At 31.9% G+C, this 17,181-nt stretch overlaps 1 protein-coding gene across 1 annotated transcript; it reads left to right on the top strand.

The window, feature by feature from the left end:
• The first annotated feature begins 11,918 nt into the window (after positions 1-11,918).
• LOC127708375 (RYamide receptor-like) lies at positions 11,919-13,531 on the top strand. Its single transcript, XM_052213239.1, has 4 exons — positions 11,919-12,008; positions 12,480-12,695; positions 12,828-12,868; positions 13,282-13,531. Exons 1-4 carry the CDS (start codon positions 11,919-11,921, stop codon positions 13,529-13,531), a joined length of 597 nt encoding a protein of 198 aa, XP_052069199.1.
• The last annotated feature ends 3,650 nt before the right edge of the window (positions 13,532-17,181 follow it).

The following is a 17,181-nucleotide window of genomic DNA, read 5'->3' as shown; positions in this document are numbered from 1 at the left end:
AGTATCCAGAAGTAAATTTTGTAAGAATAAAATTCCATTTTTCCGTATTTTACTTATAAATGGACTTAGTTTTTTCTGCTGGGAAACAATACAAAGTCATTCACTCTGTGGTTAAAGTTTTTAAAATTCTAATTACTTTCTTAAACTATCCTGGATTTGAACCAAACTTGGACAGAAGCTTGTTTATGATCATAAGATAGTATCCAGAAGTAAATTTTGTAAAAATGAAATTCCATTTTTTCCGTATTTTACTTATAAGTGGAATTAGTTTTCTGCTGGGATACAATACATTCACTCCGAGATTAAAGTTTTTTTTAAATTTTAATAACTTTCTTATACTATCCTGGATTTGTACCAAACTTGGACAGAAGCTTGTTTATGATTAAAAGCTAGTATCTAGAAGGAAATTTTTTGTCAAAATTTTGTACCTGTTTATCTGTATTTTACTTATAAATGGACTTAGTTTTTCTTCCAGTTAACATTACATACAGTCTGAAGTTAAATTTTTTAGATTTATAAACTATCCTGGATTTTTCCCAAACTTGGACAGAAGCTTCTTAACATAAAAAAAATGGTATTGAGAGGAATATTTTTATTGATGTTTTTCCTCATTTTTGTTGAGCCTGCGATTTACAGCAAAAGTAGGCGAGACACTTGGTTCCGTGGAACCCTTACGATTTTTGTCGAGCCTTCGACTTTAGTCGAAAAAGCGAGACATAGCGATCCTACATTCCGTCGGCGTCGGCGGCGGCGTCCACAAATATTCACTCTGTGGTTAAAGTTTTTGAAATTTTAATAACTTTCTTAAACTACCCTGGATTTCTACCAAACTTGGACAGAAGCTTGTTTATGATCATAAGATAGTATCCAGAAGTAAATTTTGTAAAAATAAAATTCCATTTTTTCCGTATTTTATTCATAAATGGACTTAGTTTTTCTGCCGGGAAATATTACATTCACTCTGTGGTTAAAGTTTTTAAAATTTTAATAACTTTCTTAAACTATCCTAGGTTTGTACCAAACTTGGACAGAAGCTTGTTTATGATAATAAGATAGCATCCAGAAGTAAATTTTGTAAAAAAATACATCCATTTTTTCCGTATTTTACTTTTAAATGGACTTAGATTTTCTGCCAGGAAACAACATATTCACTCTGTGGTTAAAGTTTTTAAAATTTTAATAACTTTCTTATACTATTTTGGATTTGTACCAAACTTGGACAGAAGCTTGTTTATGATCAAATGTTAGTATCTAGAAGGGAATTTTGATTGCTTCCAGTTAACATTACATTCAGTCTGCAGTTAAAGTTTTTAAACATTTATTAGATTCATAAACTATCCTGGATTTTTACCAAACTTGGACAGAAGCTTCTTTCAATCAAAAGATAGTATAAAGAGGAATATTTTTATTGATTTATTTCCTCATTTTTGTTGAGCCTGCGATCAACAGAAAAAGTAGGCGAGACACTGGGTTCCGCGGAACCCTTACAAATTTTTTAATCTGAACACGATTTTTTCATTAAATATTAAAGGGTGTCTTTTACATGGTAAAATTACACTACTGTCTTATGGTATGTATGTAAATTCTTTTAAACCAGGTGTATTCATAAGCACATGTCCCAAGTCCGAAGCATGTTGTTTAGTGGTTGTCTATTTTTGGTGCAGTTCATATTTGCTTTTTGTTTCTGGTTTGAAGTTAAATTAGATCTGTATGTTTTTTCCTGTTTAAATTGTTTTATAACAGTGTTTTGGGGCACTCGGTAGGATGCTGTCCAATGTGAGCCAAGTTTTTGTGTTCAATTTAGATTATCATACGTCCTTGGTCTATCCTAAACGTAAAATTTCAATAAAGTGCAAGAAAGACTTCATTTTAATTTCAGTATTGTCCTTTAGTTAGTCCCACAAGGACGTTGAGGTATGAAAATTATGAAACAGCCTGCTTCGTACATTATGTACATTTTCCCTAGACTCGGAATCTTAAGTGAAATGCTAGTAATACTTCTTTTATAGATTTTAGTTTTAACAAATCTCGTTTCGAATATAAATCGCATTGTTTACGTGAAATCTTATCTCATATCTAAACACAGCTGGTTTCAACGTTTGAATCTAATTAGAATAACTACGCGTATATGTAAGGTAAATATTATCAGCTTGTAATTGCGTGCAAGGAAGTATTCAAATGCTTATTAAAGTAGCTTGCGTCATAATAAATTTCGCATCATATGTAACATATCTCTATAGCAACTTTAAGATGCTAATGATTCAACAGGTCAAATAATAAGCTATTGCGCATGTATATGAAAGGTGGCCATAGAAAGAAACAGATGTATTCCGAATAACATCCGGTGTTCCGAAAGACTACGGACATCGTCCAAATTATATACTGCGTAAACCCTCAGGGGTTTACGCAACAAGCATCCTTGCTCCAGTAGCTGTTAGATTATTTATCAAATAACATTTAACCGGTTTTCTTTTTTTATATCCATAGATAACTTATGATAATTAAAATTCTATCACTAAGTAAAAAATAAAGAAGAAAAGAAAATTATTTATTATTTGCTTACATAAATATTTGGTCATTGTAGTTCGTCTTTGTTTTAAATTTATATACAACTCTTGTCCTTAACAGGAATCTTTGCACATTGTACTCACTCTTTTTTCAAATAAAGACAATAAAATATATCCGATACTTCTCACTTCCTTTCATTTTTTTTAATTCATACACAAAATTTGAAAAAGGTCAAGTACAATCAGCAAATACTCTCACAGTAGACCAAAGTCATATCAAAATTAAACATTATCTTACTTATTTTGAAGCATCTATTGAAATATATTTTTTTATTATTATTTCAGTTTCCCCTCTGTCTTATAACAAAATGCTAGCGATGAGTGCATAACATACATAAATACTTTCATTTTTATACATTTTGTACACAAAAAGACTACACATATCTGATTCACTACATCATTCCATGCAGACTTTCAGATCAGTAATTCTTATTTCCATCTCATTCCAACGAGGTTGTATATAATTTTTCATCCAGATTAATTTTAAGGTGGAAAAACTTACATTATCTCTAAAACAATTTGATTGTTAAAGAACATGGAATATTTCTTGTATAAATATTATACTGGAAAATTAAAAATTTGTATAAAATATGTCAATCCAAAAGATGATCAATACTCTAAAGTTTTCAGTTTAAACTGCTTCCAAGTACAAATATTTTAACATTTGAATTGTTCTATGTAATTGAAATAGGAAAGGTGTCAATTATTTTGTTGCTGAATCTTTACTATATTATAATTGTAATTTCCAGAAATTTTACATACTAACTTGCATGTTTTATTGTTTAAATTAAGGATTTGTATACAAATCCTTGTTCTTTGTTTAAACTTTTAAATTAATGCAAAAAATATCAATTTCAACTCAGTTTGTACACCAATTAAAATCTTGTGCTTCAGAATATATATATTTTTTTATTTTTCAAAATAGCATGTAAACAATATTTCAAAAACAATAAGCACTGCCATTATATTCCTTCTTAATTGATTTATTAATAACTTTCATACATTGAAACAAATTTTTTATTGTTTCAAGTCCTCTACCCTCTAAAATTGATTCCTTTCTCAAAAACAAATTCGGGACGATTTAATTGTGAAAATTTCAAGAAATGTTAGAACAAATTAACTGTTTAGATAAGAATGTTTGACCGAGGTTATGGCCGACAACACGTGCTGCTACAAAATGTTTACACATGTGGTAAATTTACCACATGTGATTGGTCAATTAACTGATGATTGACAGGAGAGTGGAAAGGTGTATTCATTTCTATACACCATAATAAGTAAAACGAAGTACAGATCTGTACAAACTAAAGACTGACAATGAGATTCTTAAGTGTCATGAGCTGCTTTCTTCAAATGTTTCACTTTCAGATATTTTTATTTGTTCTTTAAAAATCCTGAAAACTGCTTCAAACTGTGTGAATATTTTAAAGTTGTACCAGCTCAGCTAAATGATTTGAACCACATAGATATGTCTGATAAATAGAATATGCAAAGCTGGCTACCCAAGGTATATTAAGTCAACTCTTGTTGTTGGACTGACATTTTTTTTGTGTGGATAAATTAGGAATTTAGAGATAAAAGAGAACATTATATTTATAAAAAATGTGTTCCAATGCCCCTTGTGGATGCACATATTTAATATATGTCCTACAGCAATAACTCCAATATATTTCCTTTGGTTCTTTTAAACTTTTCTTAATTATCATACAAAAGGACAAGAAATCTTGGCATGAAATATTTAAAAATCACATTTTCCATAAAATTTTCATTTCCAAAGTGCCAAACTCCTTAAAAGAAGTTGACCAACCTCATCTAAGACCGTGACGATTTAAACCCTTGATATAAATTTCATAAAAATCTGACAAGAAATGTACACCTAAGAGTGTAAAACAATGCAATTCTCCATACAAATCAAGAAACAAAGTCATCAGCCTGTAGTTCAGTGGTTGTCGTTGGTTCATGTCTATAGTATAAATCAGGCTGTAGTTTTCTCAATTGAATTGTTTCACTTATTTCATGTAAAAACCTTTTATAGGTGACTAAACGTTATGGGTTTTTCTCATTGTTGAAGGCTGTACAGCCTTTAATTGCTTACATCCACTTCTTTGAACCTTTAAATTGGTAGATAGTTATCTCATTGGCAATCATACTACATCTCCTTATTCTATTATTTTATACAGTTTATGTTACAGAGAGCAAAGTGAAGGTCGTTAGTTACAGTGAGTTACATATAAAATTTTCATTTAGCATATTTGAAAAACCAAATTTATATAGGGATTAAAAAGCTGCAAATAAAATTTCAGCAAAAACATTTAACATGGCCCTCGAACAAAAATTGACATTTCCTTTGAACTCATAGAGGTCTAAAAGGTTTTATACAAACATTTCTTAAGATAGAATAACCTAAAATTGTGGTTGCAAAATAAGTTTTAGTTTAAACTCATTTAGAAAACTACATTTTTCTTTTGCAACTTTATTTTCATGTTGATACAATAATTTTGTTACATTGTATTATGCACAGAAAGTACTTAGGGTTAAAGTTTATTCCAGCTAACTAAGGTTGCTAGTAATCTATTGTATACACTGCTGTATGTATGTTAGTATAGTTTCTGAGTGCTCTCCCATAAAAGAAGGCTGGTACTATTTTTTTTGTGGATTCCTTCATATATATTTTCATATATCTTTCATAGATGTTAATTCCATTGATATAATCGTCAGGTCTATTCACATGCAGCGATCACATTCTTGCATGAAAAGGTACTGTAACTACACCAGCTGTAATTATATACAAAAAAATTCAGTTCAGGATTTTATTAAATAAATGGGGAACGTGTTCATAAGACACAGATGATGACCCCGCTTGCATATAACGTTATATGGCCTGAGAACACAGTTATTTCGAAGTGCATTTCTTTTATACAATAAATTAAATTTAAAAAATCACACCTGTTCTATCTCAAAAAGATTTTTACAGTGTATTGTACTACTATTGGGACAAATAATATCAAAATTGTATAATAGTCTACCAGCTCTAACTAAAAAAAATTGACAATTCTATGTTAAGGGGGTATAAAATCCAGTTTGACAGCTTCAGACATATTATTTTTTTTACCTTTTTTAACTGGACCAAATCACTACCAAACATAAAGATTCAGCGCCCAAATTTGTTGAACATGTAATTTCATCCCCTTACTTAATATTTCATGCACAAACAAATAAATTTGGAAAGTGTATGAAAAAATTTGCAAGTTGAAGTTATGCACTGCCCACACTAGGGACTATATTTGTAGACACTGAAAGTCTTAAGTACAATAACTGTGTCCTTGAACCATATAGAAACATAATTCATTAACAGCAAAAAGTGGCGCTATCAATATTCAAACTTGATTAGACTGTTTTTGTGGTAATACACATTGTGTATAAGATTCAAAACATTTGGTTGAGGCAAATTTAAGTTAGAGAATAGATGTGAAAATTCTTTTCCCTTGTAAAGCAGCATGAGGACATGATAGCCCCCGCTCAAGATTTGCAATTTCCCAAGTTAAAAGGGGCATGCATAACTCTAGAACAGTAAATGACACCTGACCTAATTTGAACTCTGTCTGTGTGTTCTGGTTCTAAGCATTGTGTATGAGGTTCATAAAATTTGAATGAGACAAACTTCAGCTAGAGTTCCGAAATGAAAAAGAATTGCAGTTTTCCAAGTTATAAAGGGGCATAACTCTAGAACTTTGAGTGACTAACTACCCAGATTCGAAACTGTCTGCAAGTTTTGGTTTTTAGAATTGTGTATGAGTTATATAAATTTTGAGTGAGTAAAACTTATGTAAGAGTGCAGAAACCAAAAAAATAATTGCAACTTTCAAGTTAAACTGGCATTACTCTAGAAAGGTAAGTGACCCACAGCCCCAATTCTAACTCTTTCTGCGAGCTTTGGTTTTAAGCATTATATACGAGTTTCATAAAATTTGCACGAGGCATATTAAACTGTAAAACTCTAAAATGGAACTACAACAGGGTCATAAAAATGATTAAGGCTTAACTGACCATTGATTTAATGTTGAAAGTCTTCAAAGTAAAGGCTTTACTACAAGTAATCACATAAACTTAACAAGGTCAAGGTCAGATAAATCCTGTCAGACAGACAATCACACCTAATAATTATTCTTGACACCAAATATATTTATATTGTTATTGAAAAAAAGACGAATCATGAAAATGAACGCCGTTTGAAGGTCATATATGACATTTGTCAGACTGATATACACCTTACAATCATTCCATACACCAAATATAGTTGACCTATTGCTTTAAAGCAATATTCAAAATTACGTAATTTTAGTAGTTGAAAAACAGTCCAAAACACAAAATCTTAACATAGACCAATTAACCATGAAAATTAGGTCAAGGTCAGATGATACCGGCTACAGTAGACAGACATGCACACCTTACAATCATTCCATACACCAAATATAGTTGACCTATTGCTTTGAAGCAATATTCAAAATTACGTAATTTTAGTAGTTGAAAAAAACAGTCCAAAACACAAAATCTTAACATAGACCAATTAACCATGAAAATTAGGTCAAGGTCAGATGATACCTGCTACAGTAGACAGACATGCACACCTTACAATCATTCCATACACCAAATATAGTTGACTTATTGATTTTTGTATTTAAAAAGTAGACCATAACACAAAAGCTTAAATTGACTAATTTACAATGAAAATGAAGTCAAGGACAATGAATCTATCACAGACAGGGCCGTAAATTACATGGAGTTGCCTCCTATTGCGGACTGACAAAAAAAGATCAAAGGACTGAAGTACTGAACATCGGATGACCGCAAGTTCTTGTGGATTGTCAAAAACACTTGTCACAGAAAAAAATCACATCTCTATACCTGAAACTGAGGTTAATGTACAGAGATATTTTTTTTCTGAGACAAGTTCGTGCGTGGATGATGAATACATGACAGGAAATTCAACCTCACCGTTATAACTATTATATTGTAGTGATACAAATCAGTATACACTGGTTTGTTGTTATAAATTATATTAATATAACAGTTACATGTATATATAATTTTCATCCATTTGTATATCATTCTATTCTACTATTCTAATAAGAGTGCAGTGCAAGTGCATGGTGGACACTCTTCTGTAAAAATTCTTCTAAAAGATTGGATATGAGTAGGCATTCATATTTTCCTGCAAAAACAATCTTCCATGCAGAGTTACCGGTACTTGCCGGGATTGTCGCAAAATGTTCTTGAGATATTCTTCCGCATGCTTTACCATATCAATGATTTTTTACTTCTATATATATATCTAACGACAAAACATTTTCATATTATTAATTTATGTTCTAAACAAAAATATTGTTATCAGTATTAATTGAAGAGATGTATTTATAACAAACGATGAGGAATGTTATTTTGCACTCGTTAATATCCGCGTATTTATCATGTTTATAGATCGATTACAAACCCAAAACGAAAGTTACGTAATGGAAATCTAGGCGATAGCAATACATCGGAATGCCCTCACGGTCATCGCGATGTAAAAATAAAAAAAATCATGCATTATTTTAATAGCACTGGTTGTGAGTTTAACCAACAAGGTGATTAATCATAATGGCAGGGTGTTATAGGCTCTATTGCTAATGAGTATATAAATGATACCCCACATGTTCATGTACCCTGGTGACTTGCCTCAAGAAGTTCACAGATGGGAAACGTTTACGTCTATTAAGGAGGTTAGGTCAAAATGTACAACAGAGCAAGCAATCAAACACACGCAGTTCTACTCAAATATAAAACAAATACTATCGCTTCTGTTAGGCTTGCCAGTTGCGTCTTGCAGATGTGAGGGATCGTTTTCTGCGCTACGGCGCCTTAAAACATGGAACAGGTCAACAATGATGGAAAGCAGAATGTGTGGTATGGGTATGATACACATATATAGAAGTGACAATGTTGGCAATATTGAATGTATAGAAGTGCTAAAGAGATGGGATTCGTCTGGGCACATAAAAATCGCCTTTGCATTTGACAAAGCCTAACTGAATAAAACTTTCAGTGTGAACAAACAGTCTTACGTTATAATACTTTGAATTTGATAATTAAAGTTATGAGTCATTACGTGTGCATTTTCATTTTAAGGTTTGAAAATTGTGTCTGTGAAACAAAGTTAAAATAGCTCCATTGGGACAGCCAAAAAGCAGGATAAACCACCAAAAAATTTCAGAGGGGCCTTTCATTTTAAGTTCGCAAATTGTCAGTTTCCCTAAAACTAAGTAAAAATAGTTTGTGAAGAGTCATAAAGCAGGATAAAGCGTGAAAAAAATCTTACTTTACCGGCACATCTCATCTAACTCTGGTTTGTAACTGTATTCAATATATTTTAGGCGCTTATTTATTGAAATCTATCAAAAATCTAACAAGTCACAGTGGTGGATTCTGGGGAGGTACATTGCATACAGGAAACTTGCCCGAAAAAAATATCATTTTCTGCATAAAATGGGTCCAAAAAATATTTACCTCAAAATAGGCTTTTTTTCTGAACTTTTTATGAATTCATCCAATAAAGCAAGTCATCCCTCACAGTCCTTCATACTTGACGGTTGTCAAATCTCAGTTCTTAAAAGAAAACGAAAGTTAATAACAGCATTATGAACTAGAAAACTGTGTTATATTAACAAAGTCTTCAAGTGTAAGTAATAATTTTGATCTTGCTTTCCATAATGTTTGGTATGGTACTTTTCATTATTATCTTGCTTTTAAAACAGATTGTGTGTATGCACATGTGACATGATATTTAAGTGGGGTTTTTTTCATGACGAAAAAAGTGCGGAAAACTAATTATTTTAGTAATTTTTCAACGTCCAAAATTTGCTGGGCAATGAAATTGAAAATTAATTTAGTTGCATGTCCCTTTCTCTATTAGGCCCAGGCCACATTAGTCATGTTAGTAAAGGTATCTAATATCTATATATAATAAATTTTATTTTCAGGAGTTTTGACAGTGGTTCCCTTGAAATAGAAGGGGGTGGAGAGGGAATAGTGTTCATTCACAAAAGTTAATTTACTTGTGGTAGTGAAAAGTTGAAAGTTGATTCTCAGGAGGGGAGATGACAATTTTTGTGTCATTTGTGGCTAAGCAGAAAATAAATAATCAATCTGCCTTTTTGTTGGAAATAAATTATAGTTTGACCTCATCATATTTGCCAGATGGCAGTCTTCATGATAAACATTTAAATCGGCAGGCTCAGAGTTCAAATGTTTGGAAAATTTCTGTTGAATTCTGTTGGCCTCAGTGTGGCTAAGTATGAAGACTGGGCAACAGGTCTCTCTCAGAATCAAATGATTGTCCCTATTTCTGGGACCTTGTTTTGTTTTTATGCTTCAGGAAACTTGGTATTTACCTTAATAGTCTCCGTTTAATTTATTCAAAACTTTTCTGGACAAGGACCTTTAAATTACATGTTTTAAATAAACAGCTGCACAATGACTGCCAATGAGCGCATGATACGCCCGTCGCATTTTTCAAAGTTCAACCACTTCTCAATGTCATATCAGAAATTTATAAAAATCCAAATGGAGGTTATCTTAATAGATATAAATCAGTCAACAAAGTTTAATAAAACTACTCATAGTACTTTAGCATGTTTAGAGATATTGTCCGAAAACTTGAAAATCCCCCTTTTTGTAATCAATAAAACCCCATAACTCGGAAACATAAAATAAAAGAATTATAAAAATAGATAGGAAGCTCATGTCAATAGATATAAACTATTCACCAAAGTTTCTTGCAAATTGGTGAAAGCATTTTTGAGTTTTTGTCAGAAATATGGAAAATCCCCCTTTTTGTAAAGAAGTAAACCCCAAAACTCGGAAAGGTAAAATCTCAAATTTATAAAAAAATCAAGGTGAGCTCATGTCAATAGATATAAACAAATCATCAAAGTTTCATGCAAATTGGATGAAGTGTTTTTGAGTTAATGTCCTGGGCGACATGTTGACGACGGACGGACAGACAACGGTATACCATAATACGCCCTGTAAACAGGTATATAAAAATTAAAGGGGTATAGTAATGATACTGTTGTCAGGTCATTAATGATTGCATATTTTTATGCTCCCGCCGAAGCGAAGGGTGCATTAAGTTTTACCCTTGTCCGTCTGTACGTACGTCCGTACGTCCGTCCGTACGTCCCGAAGTTGGTTTCCGTTCTCTAACTTATGTGACCAAGCTCGAGGTTTTTTTTGGGAAGTATAGGTTGTTTAGGACTTTATGTAAACAATAAATACCTTACATCATCATCATGGACAACTAATTTATTGAGAAATCAATTAACGAAGTAAAGGCTGTGGATTTTCAGCAAAATTCTTTGGTTAACCGACCACAAAACTAACATTTTTTATCAAATGCAAAGAAAAATTAAATATTATTCTGTTGGTGTCCTTGTTAAATGTACAATATGGCATCCTCTTTTTCAAGTATTTTTTTCTGTTTTGATATTATTTCACTTTAAAAAATATCAATACGCAGACCTACAGAAGGGGTCATATTAGTCTTAAATTTTTACTCACTTCCATGTCTCCAGAATTAGGCGGGAAATCTTATCGTAACCCCTCGGGAGTTACTATCCGGCATAGGTCGGTCTAATTACAGTATATCGGTTCCGGTCGCCATTTTAAAGTGTTTTTTTCCCCTTTTTGCATCCAATTATAAAGAACTTTTTTTATCTTGACCTATAGTGCATACATGTAACCAGTTTTACCTTTAAACTTTACAAATATAATATGGAGCAGGCGCTTAGTTTTTTTTTACTTGAAGAGCTCCCGAAGTTTTTTTAAGAATGATATATAATATTAGGAAATGTATAATTAAGGCAGTGGCTATTTTGCCGGCACTGTGTTAAAAAAAAAATTGAACCTCCCCCAATTTTTGTTGTTAAAAAAAATGGTAACGTCATTGTTGAAGAAAAAAAAAAACAAATCCATAGAAACAAAACACACCAAAACAAAATAAAGCAACAACAGAAATAAAAATATTCCCAAACTTTCCGAAGCACCACCGACAAAAGGAGAGAAAGCAAGAAAACAAAAACAACAGAAAAAAAACAAGATTGGTAAAACGCTATGATAATTGACGTCATTGGATTGAATTCACAGTTAAAACGCAATTGATCAATTAACACTTCGGGTTGTAGTGTGTTGATGTTCAGAGGTTGCCGTAAACTGTCTCATCTAACATGATCATATCCATCACATCACGTTTAGTATTCCTTTAACCATCTAACGACAAGACGTCGAAAGACCAATTTATACAAAAATAACGCAATAATGCATTGTAGTGGATGTAATTGGACATTGATAAATGGATCCTTTTGGGACCAGTTTACTTATGATAATCCAGTGACAGAAGAAGGAGATGTACTTTTTGAAATGTATCATCTACCGTTGTCATTTATTGCTCCTTTGGTGCTCCTATATGGCGTTGTTGTTGTCATTAGTTTTGGCGGGAATATTGTCGTTTGTTATACGATATATGATGTAAAAGGTCTGCATACAGTAACAAGCTTTTTCATTGCAAATCTATCTGTCAGTGACATTCTGATGACGGTTCTCTGCATTCCGACTACTGTTCTCAGCGATATCATTTATAAACATTGGCTGCTGGGATCATTCATGTGCCCTGTGTTACGTTATTTTCAACTTGTCGTTGTTATGCAAAGGGCATTCGCAATAGTAGCTATTACATGTGATCGGCATTTTTTAATTTCTAAACCACTAAAAAAGAGAATGACTAAACCCACAGCCAGATTGCTAGTTGCACTGCTCTGGTTAGCTGCATTTGTTATTGCATTGCCAACAGCCATGTTTTCCCAAATTCATTATTTACAGTACGAACCAGGATCGCACGGACTCTGCATCGAAATTTGGGAAACCCATAGACTTCGAAATGTGTATAGCATTATAATACAATTACTTCAGTATGTTATTCCCTTAATTATAATGATATGTGCATACATTAACATTGGATACATGATTTGGATAAAACAAACACCTGGTGAGGCAAATAAAGAAAGAGATAAGAGAATTGCATTATCTAAAAGAAAGGTGAGTTTAAGAATTAAGAATTTGGGCAAGAATAGATCCAATTGATACAAAGCAAACTAAGGGTTTGTATAAAAACTCAAAACGGGGCTGATATCATTGGTTTAAGGATGATATCACACTTAAAACTAACAGACTATTTCAGAGATAGGAGAATTGCATTATCTAAAAGAAAGGTGAGTTTAAGAATTAAGAATTTGGGCAAGAATAGATCCAATTGATACAAAGCAAACTAAGGGTTTGTATAAAAACTCAAAACGGGGCTGATATCATTGGTTTAAGGATGATATCACACTTAAAACTAACAGACTATTTCACAGGTATGTAGATCATTGTTATAAAATAAGTTTGATACATTGAGCTTCATTATTGAAGAGTTTAAAAATTCACCTTTATCAAACATATCTGTATTATTAACATTTTTCTACTTGTTAACATGACATTTTGCATTTTGTATTATGATATAGTTGATTTCGTTACAGAGTTTGAAAATGTTATTCATACTGGTATCCGTCTACGCAATCACATGGCTTCCGATCTATATCATCACTACCATTGCCGATCTCAATCCAACATTATATGACAACAGATATGCGCACATACTATGGCTGTTTTTTCACTGGCTGTCATTCAGCAATACCGGTATCAATCCAATGGTTTATTGTTGGATTAATAAGTCATTTCGGGAGAAGATAAGGCTATTGTTTTATTTGCCTGTTTGTAATCGCAGAAGATCGTTTAAAGCACATAAAAGATATTGTCTTTCAAACAACAAACGTTTTTCCAAAAGAAGAAGAGAAGCATGTAAAGAGAAACAAAAGGAAACTGTCATTTCTTAGACGTTGTGTTTCAAAATAAGGAGTCATCAGTTACTGTCAAACTTTTCATAAAAGAACCAGGAAAGACTCTACCTTGAGTTTTGTTCCAGCGAAGTTGAATGCACTCTTAAATGTATTTCAATATATGTATATCTGTTAATTGTGAGTTCAGAAATAAAGAATCAATCACTAAATAAACGAGTCTATCTATCTCCCTTTCATGTATATTATTTGATTTCATTGTTGATGCATTATATGATAGTCAGCATTAACTAGTAACTACATATCCCTTAATGATTCGAAGACAACCTGGGTTTGTAGTATTGACAAATACGGACCCTTCACTTCAATGTTGGACTAGTGGAGTAGATTGTTAACATCAGTAGTTTTAGATAAGAATTATCGATTCTAAATTAAATAAGAAGCAAGAGATTTACTTACTAACTTTGTTTTTTTTTTCCAAGTAAAACATAACTTGATATGTAATGATATACAGTTATGAACAATTATTGGCTATATCATGTCGATATTTAATTATTGCATTGCACAAGGTCATGATTTTTTAAGTCTGTTAATGACGTCTTTTATCTAGTTCCATTAGATGTGTACATACTGATATTCAAGTATGGTGAAACATGATTGATTCGTTAGTTGTATTGAGCTTTGAACTATAGTGTTGCATAACTGCTAGTCTCTTAGTTTGGTGCTTTGTATCTTTTTTTTTTTTGCGAGTTGCATTTGTGCTTTGTGTCGATCAGATGAGTCAAACTATTTGCAACTGATTTTTACAGTTTGAATAGCTCTTGCGCCACTTTTTATCTTTTGTCTTTTTGTTAGTTGCATTTGTGCTTCGTGTTCATCAGATGGGTCAAGCCATTTCTTACTTTTCACGATTTCTATAGATGATACATCACTGTCACAGGTCAGGGGAATTAAAGATTCTGATCTACAAATAAATGTTTAATCCCGTCATATTCTGTATTTTCCTGTCCTCAGGCATATATTTTTATTTTTATTTTGGTTGATTGTATTAGCATAAATGATTTCTCTGGCGTTGTCGTATTATTTGTTTCATATTTATTAAGCCGGATCCTTGGCTGTTCCTTATTAATAAAGGCCGAACGGACTGAATTGTCTCTACTGACGGTCTTAGTACAATGTAGTAGTCTTTAGTATATCTTTTCAAGTCGATCAAATAATACAACATGCCAATGTCTGTAGGATCGCCCGAGTTGTTTCTCTGATAGACGGTCCTACATGTCTCTATAGACGGTCAGATCGCCATTTACAAGATAGTTACATGAAAGGCAACTAAACTAACATCGTAATGGATATATGAAGCGCTAGGTGTGCTTGATTAATACTGCAATAGATAAAATATAAGAATACGACAAAAACACAATTAAAGACTTTTTGAGAAGCAGATTTTTTAGAAACTTGAGTTTTCAATGTAATTATCACGAGGAAAGTAATCTTATATTTAAAAAAAAGTGTTTTCAAGAAGCTGAATTTTTAAGAAACTTCGCCCTTTTGCATATGTATCATCTCACTTATTTTTCACGTGCTCAATGATTCTGTATTGATTGTTTATTAAGGTACGTTGTTTAAACTTTGGCAAAAAAAAAAAAGACAATTAGCAGGGGAAGTTTCTATTGAATGAAATATTTTTGTCGATTAAATGTTATGGATTAGTAATGAATGTAAACAAAATCGTGCACAGAGGACTTAGTTTAGTATATATTCATGTAAGGGTTCAATAATTTCGTTAGCATTATAATTTCAAGAAACTCGTTTCATATGACTGTAATTGACTAAACAATTATTTCCAACTGTTAGGAAAATGTATTTATGCGTTTCAGTATTCGTTTTTTTTTTTTTGTTGAGTGAAATATTTCTTGTTTTGAATTCCGACCAAACATTTTAACTGTATTTTGTACATGGGAATGAATATCCTTACCTCATAACTCTAGCTCACGTTGTTAAGGCATCATGTGCAGCACCTCATGATGTTCGTTCTCTAAGTTTCTTTCTTTTTCCATTTGTTTACCATTCAATAATAGTGCTATTTCTATCTTTATTGTTAGATCAAGAGATACTACCACAAATTCAAAATGTCGTGTCTCATTGGCAATCATACAACATCTTCTTATTTTTATATAAACAAGCAAAACGAATAGGAACAACAAACACACATGTTCACCTGAATAGTAAAGTGGAGTATTTCATTAAAGTTTTATCACATGAATATCAAAATACCATTGTTATCTTGATAAGTTGGAATTGCATCTACTGTATAGTTGACCAGCGCTATTGATGTATTGATTTTACACTTTATGTTGTAAGTTTCTGAACACTAGAGATTTTAGTAGACTATTTTGAAAAAACCAAGTCATACATCATGCATCAAGTCAATACTTATTAAACGATTAATTGGGTGCTTGAATCAATCTAGTGATCTGTGATACGTTGTCTTCAACTTGTGGTTGCTCGGCAAAAGAGGATATATAAATGAAACCTAATCAGAAATACACCTGTCTGATAAACTGCTATGGTATACAATTGAAACCAAACACTTCTTTGTCAAAATGGTTTATGAAATAGAATGGGCATTGTAAATTCCACAACATTTTAGTCTTAAATTGACTTTTGACCGAGATATTAGGCGCACCATTCAAAATGTCACCAAATTCCTAAAGATCACAAATACTTCAAAACATTGTAAAAATAAGAGTAGAGGATATTGAACACATTTTAGTAAAAGTCAAACATAGGAATCAAAAGAACATAAAAAAAAACACAAACGAAGAGCAACGATACGGTCGGGTTTATGATGCAATCACAACAAAATCATTGGGTGATGCGATCTGGAAATCAACACCGGATGATTTTAGAAAGGTTTAGTTTTAAAATAAACGATGTTAAAATAGTGGCGCAATCAACAGACATAGCTGAAATTTCATTATTCTAATTAAAATACTTGGCTGGCATAGACAATAAGATGTTTAATCCTAGAATGGTCTGTTTGAGACAATATTGTGCATTTTTTAGGTAAACAAATATACAAATAGCTAATATTGTGTCCTTACAAAATGACACGTCTGAAAATGTATTATTTTATCTCAAAACTAGACCGGCATGGACAATGAATAGTTTTATTGCTCTGAAAAATATGATTGCTTTCAACTGACAACATAATATTTGGCTAATATTGCAAGTGAAACCTATTGTACATGTTTTAAGGCCCAAAATTTCATTATGTTATTAGAGAATACATTACCAACATAAAAAATCTTTAGTTTTGTCACCTTAGAATGGTCTGTTTTCAATAAACCTATTATATTTAACTATACAGTTATCTTCAATTATATTAAAACTCACTCATAATAATGACTCAAAATCAACTGTTTTATTAAATATTTGGTTTTTTTTTGCAAATGAATTAGTATTTGAACGTATGAGTGGTCTATTTTTAGAAAAAAATGAACTTTGCAGTCATTTGATAAGCTAAAATCAACGTTTATTACCCTAGAATGGTCCATTATATATTTCAACAATTTTTAGCAAACAAGTTGCTGAAATTGTGTCGCAATCAACTGACACATCAGAAAGTTCATTATTTTATTTCAAACACTTGACCAGTACAGAAAAGGAATATTTGTATTGCCATGGAA

This window comes from Mytilus californianus, unplaced genomic scaffold (genome assembly GCF_021869535.1).
Source record: "Mytilus californianus isolate M0D057914Y unplaced genomic scaffold, xbMytCali1.0.p SCAF_7, whole genome shotgun sequence".
Classification (NCBI taxonomy): Eukaryota; Metazoa; Mollusca; class Bivalvia; order Mytilida; family Mytilidae; genus Mytilus; species Mytilus californianus.
This window is presented reverse-complemented; position numbering and strand designations above follow the sequence as displayed.